This window comes from Alligator sinensis, unplaced genomic scaffold (assembly GCF_000455745.1).
Source record: "Alligator sinensis unplaced genomic scaffold, ASM45574v1 scaffold280_1, whole genome shotgun sequence".
In the NCBI taxonomy this organism is placed as follows: domain Eukaryota; kingdom Metazoa; phylum Chordata; order Crocodylia; family Alligatoridae; genus Alligator; species Alligator sinensis.
In genome coordinates, this window is record NW_005841835.1 from 3,786,629 (window position 1) to 3,797,622 (window position 10,994).

Genomic DNA, 10,994 nt, shown 5'->3' on the forward strand with positions numbered 1-10,994 from the left:
TTCACAGAATCTTCCAGCCACCTTCTCCAGGTCTGCCCCCATTTCCCTTCTGGGCTTGCACCAGCTGGCTCTAACTCCCTTCATCACTACAAACTTGCAGGGGGTTTGTGCCTTGGTGCCAGCACTCCTGGTGAACGTTATGCCACTGGCCCATATTCTTTGTTTATAAAAAATAAAATATACACAACAATCACAAATTGAGAATTATAGCTGTTCTCTGCAGTATAATGATAACATGATATAATCATTCAATAGATCATAATGCTCTACAGAGTAAATATGTATTGTGCTTTGCATGCATATACACAACAGATATATGTGCGCACACACACAAACACACACTTAGCATATGTATTTGCTTTATAAACAAAAATGATGCCTTACTTCAGAAGGCAAATATTTACCTAGGTGATATTTTTAAAGCGCAGTAGACAAATTTATGATATTCATGGAAATGATTCAGAAGAGCTGTGTGGCCATATTCCGACTTGCAATATCTTTAATGGCAGTGTAACTCCAAATGGCAACCCATATATTGCAATATATTAAAAAAAGTGAGACTTTCATTCTGCTTAGGAATAAACAGAAATTTACTATATCCAAGTTCACTGTGAGCAGATTCCACTGTATTCACCTTCTGGCTCACAGCTGCTGCTTCATGGGGGGTTAAATCCTGAAATTTTTTAGATGTTTTGTATTCATATGCCAAAGGCAAGACACTATTCTTAGTGAGATACTAAATTTAGCAACAGTTACTTACAAAGTGACTTACTATATATACAGATTGATAAAGTCGAAAGAAGTACCTTTGATGGGCAAATTAAATCTATACTGTTTTCTGAATGGTTGATGTGGTGCACATTGTAAATGTAAAAAGAAAAATTAAAATCTTAATTTCTGTAGTACTGCCAAAGGATCAGTCTTCTAAGACATGAAAGTTAGTAAATGACTCCAAGAAAGAAATCGTTGCTTATTTAACTTGGATTAGTTTTTTCTAAAGATGATCCTAGGTAACTTAAATATATTATTCTTAGCAAAGCTCATAATTATTTTCCTTTTGTTGTTTCTTTCTTACTGTAACTACATTCTTAATGTATCTTACTAAATAATATAGAAATAATTACTTTAAAAAGTGCTAGAAAATCCTTCCTTTACATGTTAGGATTAATTTTTGTTTTCCATTTTTAGGTCATGGAGAAGAGAAGTTAAGCAGATAGACAATTCATATTTGGGCTATGAAGCTTAGGTTCATATTTTAAATCAAAATAAGTATCTCCCTGGAATAATTATAAGACGGCACAGTTAACAAGCTTTAAAACTGTCAGTTCCCTTTTGAAACGTAGACCATCCTATATCTTCAAAAAACCCCAAAGCTAACAAACTAGTTCCTGCCTAATTGCCAAACACTGATTTGTATGAAGCAGTTGAGGTTACAAAGAAATCGTGAATTCTCAGCCTGGTTTCCCTGCTGATGAGTAAGAACTGTCTGTGTAGTTCTCCCAGAGGTGTCAGTGGAATCTCTATAGTGTCACACAAGGGTTCTTAGCTCAAAGTAAACACACTTTCCACAAACTCAGCTGCTTAATCTGTTTGCAGGTTGAATTATAAGATGGGGGGTGGGTGACTCTGGGTGCTGGGAAGATGCACTGAGCATTTCCACAGTTTCTTGATAAAAAGGGCATGCTATTGTCATCAAAAGACCTCACCCAACTGTGTAATTTTACTACAGGCTCAAAGAACTGATTTTAGCAATAATTAAATCTAACCTGGCCAAAATTTTCCCAAGTAGTTAAGCACGTTAAATTGCATAAATTCTTTTCATTATTACAGTGCATTGGCAAAACTGTCATTCAGGTTATTTCTGCACTTTTATTATAACCACCTTGGTTTCAGGGGATTAAAATATGACTAAAAATTTTCCTCTGGGACAAATCTCAGTCTATAAATTCACAGTCCACAAATAGCAAGTATTTTTTACTAAAATTAAAAACAGTAACATAATTGCTTTCCAGTTAGAACATTACAGGGTACATTTTTCTCTTATGTTGTTTTTAATATTTGCGTAAGTTGAACACACTCTGAATCGGAAATATTAATTTATCAGGCTAAAATACTTATAATTATATAAGTATGTACTTTATACATAAAGTCCTCAGAAATGGTCCACGAAGCCTTCACAATCTATACAGCATCAAGCACACTTTGGACAATCACAAATAAATAATAACAGACAACTTATATGAATTTGTCAAAAAAATGATATTAGAAAGTGACTCCAGAAAAGATGCTGTAATTGCTTCTCATAAGTTTATTTTTAAGTAAACATGGCTAATATTCTGAGTATTTCTTACATATACATAAGTATTTAGATCACAGAACTTAAGGATTCTCAAGTAACCCCTGTGGTTTCTGAAGTGATGCCCTATTATACTTTTTTCTACTTATTAAATGTATGTTTGAATTAATTTTAATTATGTACTGGTCCCTGCAATGTTTATGGGCTAGTTTCTAGCTGCAATGTGAACTATGCTGGGCTAGGGTGTTGTTGCAGTTGTGATAGTCCAGGGAATATGTGAAAAACAAGGCGACCGGGGGAGCGGGGGAGGAGTGGCAGGGGGCGGTTGGTGATATTTTTCACTGGACTAATAGGTTCTTTCCCAGACCTGAGGAAAGGTACTTTGTGCCTGAAAACTTGCCTAGCATCTCTCCCAACTAGAGAGGTTACTAGTTGGTTCATTCAAAAATATAATCTAAACCCTGCTTATTTCTTGCATGTGAGTTATGGCACATGCTTGGAAATATATAAAGATATGGGACAAATGATGGGAACTTTCTGTCTGAATTCAGAAGCCACTGCCTTATGTGGAGGCCATCTGGGGTTTCCATGTATCATGAATGTGTAAAGCAGGGCCAGTGAGTGAAAAGGCATGGTTTGCACCTTGGCTCATGACAACAATTTTATGCACATCCTGGGTTGGGGCCAGGCACTTGTGTCTGTTGTCCTGGAGGACTGGGTTCCTGAAACTCCAGGAGTGATCCCATGACAAAAACAATGTTTGTCTGTAGCTTTAGTGTTCAGTGTTTAGTAGTTCTTTTTAACATGAGGTCTTACATTAGAAGGTATTTTCATTTACCTAGTTTGATCCAAAGTCTGCTGAAGTCAATGGGAGTCTTCCTATTGATTTCAACAGAATTTGTATCAAATCTATAAATATATGGCCCAAAACATCCCAGGCATACAAAGCTAACACAGTTGTACATTATTAATATCGTTGTACATAATATAAATGAAATTGCATTATTGCCATAATATTTCCATGTATGCAAAGGGCACTGAAAACCATTTCAAACTAAAAAAAATTAGTTTAAGAACACTTTTCATACCTTGGATAGACATAAAAACACTTAATCTATGATGCTATGAGAAAGCATATCATGCATCCTATAATTCTTATATAATAAAGGGCTAAGTCCATCTATCTGTCTGTCCATAACACTCTTGGAGCACTCTGATTGGTTAGTGAAACAACCAATCAGCCTGTGGAACACTCCCGTGACTGCAGAGACAGAGGGGATGGAGTGGGGAGGTGAGGCCATCGGTGTTGGTCTTGCCCCCCACTCTGTCCTTGCAGTCATGGTGGCACTCGGCCGCCTCTGAGGAGCAGGGCTGGGGGGGGGGGGGGGGGGGCCCGCGGGCTGGGGGCCGCCTCGGGGGGGCGGGGCGGGGGGGGGGGGTGAGGCCCACAGTGCTGGAGGTGGTGGCATGGGGTGCTGGAATAGTGGGACAGAGGGGACGGCAGGGCAAGCTTCCCTCCCCACCTCTGCTCCTGGGAGGCGGTGGTGGCACGGGGTGCTGGGTGGCGGTGCTCCATTTCCCCCCCCCCGCCATCATTCTTGATGGACAATTGGCTAGTTTCATTATAATGCTGTTGAAAACATTATCATTTAGAAACCTTTGACAGAAGTGGCCACAGAACTCAGAGTTTTACCTTTAATAACTCCTTTTCCAAAATGAGTCATAAGTGAGCATGTCTACATGAGACACTAAATATGCAGTAGACTAATTCTGTTGCACATTAGTGTGTCATGGCAAAAGCTGTGCTAATGTTCAGTAGAATTAGCTTACTGCGCATTAGCATCACAAAAAACTTCACCAGCACTCCTACGCAGTAGTGCCGGTTACAGTGCATTCAGTTAGTACCTGTTATTGCAGGTTACTAAACTGAATGCGCAGTAACCATGGTGCCTTAATGAATGCATAGATGTGCCCAGTGAGTACTGAATCAAAGCTAATAGTATCAGGAGAATCCCATTCAGCTCAACATGCCTTAATTTAAAACAATGTAATCAGAAAAGTGACTGGCTTTGTGAGCTTCCAAGTATGGTCTCCTCCTGACTTCCCCATTTGCTAAATGTACAAATGTGACAATATTGCCCCTCATATCACTGTACATTTTGTCTGGATTCTGAAAGTCAGTCTGGGTTAACCTCTTTCTACCTTGTTCATCACCACCTAAATGATACTACACTGATCTTAGTTAACAATTCTGTGAACGATGCACAAGGCTGGATGAAATCCAGTTCATTTTCCCAGAACCGTGTTGGCTCTACCATACAAAAAGAACAAGCAGTAGAAAAACCTGATTTATCATTGAAGCAAGTGGAAGCAACTCAATATATAACAAGGAACTGAGCTATAGAATAAGAGCTTACTACTCTTACTACTACAATTTTAAACAGCCATTTTTTAACCTCAACCGTACTTTAAACTGTAGTCAAAATATTGAAAGGAATGATATTTCATAGGGCTGTGCGAAATAGCACCATTTGGTTTCGACTTCTGTTTCACCATTTTGAAGGGACAGTGTTTCATTTTGCTGTTTTGAAGGGCTATTCCATTTTGTTTCATCGAAACTGTTTCACTGTTTTGGCCCCTGGATCTCCATGTGGGATGACAGCAGGCTGTCGCTGCCGGCTGGGGCCAGCGCCAGCACTGGTTTCTTCCCAGCACTTGGCACAGGCTGCCTTGGGCAGACTTGGGTGCTGGTGCTGGCACTGGCCCCAGCTAGCAGCAGCAGCATGCTGTCATCCTCATGCTTCGCATCTGATGAGTGCAGGGCTTTTAAAAAAGCCCTGCACTCACCGGCTCTGGCAGCAGCGACTAGGGCCTCCAGACACTTGTGGCAGAGCCCCCCCGTGCAGTGCGGGGCAGCGGGTATTGCCCCCCTTTCCCCTGCCTGGCACCCATGTGGCAGCTGCACCATTGCGTGGGTGCAGCATGACTCAGCAGGGCACCATGCACTGTCCCAGAGCTGGGGCAGATCCACCTGTCAGCTGGAGCTCCCGGTTCGATTCTCCAGCTCTCTGATCATTCCTCCATCTCTTCCCAGGGGATGAGGCCCTTGGATCTACATGTGGGGTTTCAGCAGACTACTGCTGCTGGCTGGGGAAATAGCCCAGAGCCACCACCTGGCAGCGGCAGCCTGCTGTGATCCCACATCAGCCAGGAAGAGCTGGGGAAAGACTGGGGAGCTGGGGAATCGAACCAGGAACTAGGAGAATGTTCTGGGACCTAAACATTCTCCCAGCCTCTGGTTCAATTCCCCAGTCCCTGGTTTGATCCCCCAGGTCCAGCAGGCTGGAGCCAGCAGCAGCACCACAGTCTTCCTGGCACAGGCTGCACCAAGCAGCTGCTGAAACCTGCTTGGGGGCCTGTGCCCCCTGGGAAGAGCTGGGGAAAAGATCAGAAAGCTGGGGAAAGCGATCAGAGACCTGGTGAATCGAATCGGGAGCTAGATGTCAATAGCAAACCAGTCCTTCCCTCCCCTCTTTCCCCTCCCTCTCCTTAGTTTCTGGTTAGTTGCAAGCAAACCCGGCTTCGAAACTTGAAATGTTTCAAAACTTTCAAAACATTTCAAGTGCCCCTGTTCTGTTTCCAAGCTGTTTTGAAGCCTTTCACTTAATTTCAATTTCGCTGTTTCGAGCTCAAAACACATCAAAACAGCTTTGAAATGAAACATCCATTGAAATTTCGCACAGCCCTAATATTTCATTTGGCATAAACATGCCATTTTTCTAGAAGTAAAGACAACTTGACTTACTTTTGAATTTTTTTGTCGGCCTCTTCTGAAGCTTCTAAAGCTCCCTGAAGTTTCAATTCCATGTCTTTTCGGTCTGTTATGGCTTTCTGCAGTTTGGTTGCTAACTCTTGATTTTGGCGATAAGTAGCGGACACAATATCCTCCCTGCTTTTCAGTGCGTCTTCATATGTACTAAGGGTACAGTTAAGCTGATCCTTCAGGCTTACTTCTTGGGATAAAGATTTGTGTAAGCTGGTAAAATAAAGATACGCATATTATTAACTCACAATATAAGCTCCAAAGTTGAATGGTAAGAATATCACACTTAGGTTAATATATTTACAATTATTATACATGGATCAGTATGAGGCAGATCTTTATTATATACCTAAACTGGAACTCCTGGAAAAACAGAGAAAGATGTAAGTGGACTGGTGGTACATATGATGAATGAAGAAATTGTATATAAATGTAATGTTGAGCTGACAAATCTCTCTATTATTAACTCAAAGGAATGTAGAAATTAAAAACAATCATTTTTAAAATGTTCTTTTCTTAAGCGTATAACTCGCATTCTCAGATTAAGAAAAAAAAGGAATACATCTAAAAATTAAATCTTTGTAGATGAAATTTGTGTTCAATTCAAGTTCAGTTTTACGATATGTTCCATGAAAAAAGTTGCATATATGATTTACTGAGTGTGGATTCACTAATATAACAAGTATATCAGACTTTATTTCACATGGGAAAACCATGGCTATATATTCTCTCTTTCTGTCTCCAGACCCTTCCTTCTCCCATCACTGTGTTTCTCTGGCCATCCCTTCTGTCCCTCCTCAAACCTAATGAGAATAGTGCTGGAATCTGCACTGAGATCCTGTCTGGGAAGGTACTATACACATGGACAGTCGAAGTACATCATGTCCATGTCCTCACCACCCATCCTGACAAGACCTCAAGGCAGCGCCTAGTGGAAATGACATCAGAAGAAGCCTGTCCAGCCTGATGCACCCTGTACAAACCGCCCATCACCAAAAGAATTGGTGATTTTCAGTAGCAACTGCTGCATGGGGCTCTGGCCATGGGCACCTCTGTCTGCCACTTAGACCCAGCAGCTTTGGCAACTTTCCCTTTCTGCAAGGAGGTAGTAGAGGAGACCCTGTCTTCCTGGACTGTCCCCAGCTCCAGCCACTCTTTGCTGCCCTTGACATACTAGACTTGGACTTCTCCAAGACTGTGTGCACTTTCTTTATCCTATACCAACAAGCCAAAGGGAGCATGATCTACCTAGTTAGTTTTTCACTACGCCAGGCCAACATGGTCACCCTGAAAAGCTGCAGAAACTAGCTTGCAAGGGCTAGCTCTGAAGAAACCCTCCAACTCTTCCACTTCTTTGTCTGGGCACAGATCACTAAAGAACTAAATATGTGTAGTGTGGCTAAGCCAAAAACAAAGAGAAATGTGTAACACCAAGACCTGAGTGATTATGTAGGATGGTACATAAGTTAAAAAAGGGAAAATCTGAATGACTATCAGGAAAAAACTTCCTATGAGTAAGTTTTATTAGGGTGTGGAACAAATTCCAAGAAAACATCAGAGTTAGTAAGAAAGCTTTTTTTATTAATAAACGTCCAGTGAGGGACAGTCTCGCACTGACAGGCTAATGGATTAGTTAGTACATCTTTTCCATTTCTAACCATCATCCTTCTATGATTCACCTGAGTGCGAACTGACTCCAACAGTAGAAGAAAGCTGGGAACTGATTTACTACAAAGTTGGCAGTAACAGGTGCAGGCTGTTAATAGCACAGCTGAGGTTACTTCAGGACTAGTTCATGAACACTAGAAGCTGTTAATAAACCGATTACTTAAATTTCTTCATCTGAGTGATGATCGTGAAAATATCAAACATTATTTACAAAGTCCTTTCCAAGTCTCATATTTGAAATGCAGACCAAATAAAATACTCCAGCCAAACCCTGCATCCAGGGTTTTGGCATGCAGAAACACGTTTGTTTTTTCTTTTAAGGTATTTCTTTTAAGATATTGAAGACGTCACTACCCCACCAAGATATATAAGGATATCACATAATAATTAAAATATAATGTACATGCAGAAGTAAACTGTAGATGGATGAATAGAAATCTAAAAGTTAAAGGTCAGAATGTTCATATGTCATTACACCTACTGCTTGAGGTTGTTTGAAAATGGTATGAAGCACTTATTCAGTAAAATAAAGACATTTTGAAAATGCACATAGTCTATAAAGGGACATGAAAAATCCACAGAGGAGAGGCATTAAAAATTAAACAATTTTAGAAGTTGTATATAAAATGTATTGACAGCAGTTTCACTATTGATGGTCAACTCTTGTGTGCCACTAAGAAAAGCAAATAAGGTCTGGAAGCCATGCTCTGACCTGAGAACTGAGGATGATTTTGCTTAATGGAATCCATTTTTTAAATACCTGGCCCAAGGTTTTTTAAAAATGGGACATTTAAGCTAAACTCTTGTGTAAATCTTTAGGCAAATGGCCTGATTTCCAGCTGTCCTGAACATTCAACTATTCCCATTACCTGAGAGCTGCTGGTTTTCTTCAGGATTTCTGCAAAATCAGTTCATTTATTTCAGGGGCAGGCAATTATTTCAGGCAGAGGGCCACTTACTGAGTTTTAGCAAGTCATCAAGGGCCACATGACAGGCAACCAGGAGCAGATAAATATTAATTTTCTAAATTTTTTAGGCGCCCCATGGGCCAGATAGAATGGCCTGGTGGGCTGCATCCGGCCCATGGGCTGCATTTTGCCCACCCCTGATTAGATGCCTGAAAGATTGACTTTGGGTGTCTAATAATTAGGCTCTTTTTGAAAACTGTGGTCCTGAGCAATATGTGTGCAGTGTAGTTACACGTTTCCCTCATGTTGATTTCATTTCATTAGTATATAAAGTGATTCTAACATATATTAAATGCTGTAAACTAATCTGAAATCATTACATATAAGGTTAGTATTATATATAAAGGTAAGTTATCTTACTTATATTAACTTTTTTTTCAAAAGATTATAAAACACAAATTGAAGTTTACATGTGATTTAGTAAAATGTCTTCCTTAGGACCATGGCACCCTTCCAACAGTTATTTATTTGTTAATAAAACTATTTATTTCTTTAGCATTTTAAAATAAAATGCATCAAGGACCAGCCCTTTGTGATGGCATAGACTCAAGGTATATGGATGGCTCAGGCCTGAAGAATGCTCTGTTTGAATTATTTCCAATTTTTTTCAGGGCGATGAAAATTCAAATTTTCTGCCTCTTGGATTGCTCTGCCACTGTAAACTTATAGCTTCCCTTGTTGATCTTAGATGCAATAGCTTCATTTAATTTCATTCACATGAATTATGTCCAGCCTGGAAGGGAGTGAATGTCAAAAGTAGCAGGATGCTACCTACGCACTGTGTGACCACATATATAAGTGACCTCAATGTTACAACAGCTTTGAGGCTGCTATATATTATAACTAGCTACAACAGTCCACAAGAGGCTTTCACATTAACTGGAGATCATTCGCTTGGTCATGTCACCTCCCTACTTCTGATGTTTATTTGTTTGTACATTACCTAAGATATTGATACAGACCTTACCTATGATCAGGACCCTTTTGTGTTGTGATACAAGCAAAATATCAGGGCTAGGGACAGACATTCAAAAAGCTGCGCCTGAATGGATTCAATCTTTGCAGGTTAGTCTAACCTGGATAGGCAGAACTGGTTTGTAACCTTACAGACATCCCTTCTGGACTGAAGAAATGCAGGCACATGCCTGCTGTGTCTCAGGCTAGAAACCAGGGGAGAGGGAGCTAGAGCAGCCCTCCCTTCCCTTCTACAATGCTGAGCTGAGGGGGGCATGGCCAGGCCCTGAGGGGACCTGTGATTAGGGAGGGTTCCTCCCTTACTGCTCCTGACCAGCCCAAAAGGGAGTTGATAACAGAGCATTTAGCTCCCTATCAAGAAAACAAAAGTCTCTCTCATTAGTTCAAGCTCTTCTTAAAGAACTTTTTCCAAGGAAAGACATTACCAGCTGACCTGTTGATTAGCTCCAGAAGCCCTAAGCGGACACTGTCCTGTCTGCCTTACAACGACACCTCTCAGCATTACCTAGCATATCACATCCTGGCTACAGTCTGTGCTGTGGGAGAGGGGAGGGGGGAATCCCTGCTTGAGCAGGGAGTGGTGGGGGAGGGGCATGGGGAAGCCAGGCAGATGCTGCTGTGCCTGCCATCTCTGCCAGAGCTCAAGCCAGGGAGCAGAGGGGAGGGGCCAGCCCAGCTTTCTGCAGCAGAGAGCCCCACCAAGGGCTGCAAAGCATCTGGGATGCTGGAAGACTCTGGTTTAAGTTAAACCAGGAAGAAGCCTGGGACACACATTGCAAAAATCATTTTGACTCAAATCAGTTAAGTCTGACACTACATTCAACCAGGTTTATCTCAAACCAGTTTCAGCCATTTTTAAACTGGTTTATGTGCACTGAATATCTGTTCCGTTACAGGTTTACAGGTTTAAATCAATTTCTGATCACTTAAACTGGTTTATGTGTAATGTCTGTCCCTAGCCAAAGTAATAACAACTAGAGGAAACCCCATTTGCCTTTGGATCCTTCTGCATTGCTGTATCATGGCCAACTACCAATCTTCCATTCCTTAGCAAGATCAGAGGCTGTGATGGCGGCGTGCCGCCATCACGGGCACAGGCTAAGGTCAGGAAGGGTTGTGGGGTGGATACAACCCCAAGACAGAGCCCCGGGTGGGGGTATTTACCTCCCGGAGAGATGGCGGCGTCAGAGCCGAGACCGCGGCAGCAGCTGCAGCCTCAATTACAGCCGCACGAGCAGGCATTATGCGGGTTCTTTAACCGAGT

General features: G+C 41.5%; 1 protein-coding gene across 8 annotated transcripts in view; it reads right to left on the reverse strand.

Annotated features, from left to right (window-relative positions):
- The window catches only part of MIPOL1 (mirror-image polydactyly 1), a 357,774-nt gene that overhangs the window by 27,277 nt on the left and 319,503 nt on the right, over positions 1–10,994 (reverse strand). For all 8 annotated transcript variants that reach the window (XM_025201449.1, XM_025201452.1, XM_025201472.1 and 5 more), the window contains one exon: positions 6,102–6,332. In XM_025201449.1, the coding sequence (XP_025057234.1) occupies positions 6,102–6,332 (231 nt within the window). The remainder of the gene's footprint in view (positions 1–6,101; positions 6,333–10,994) is intronic.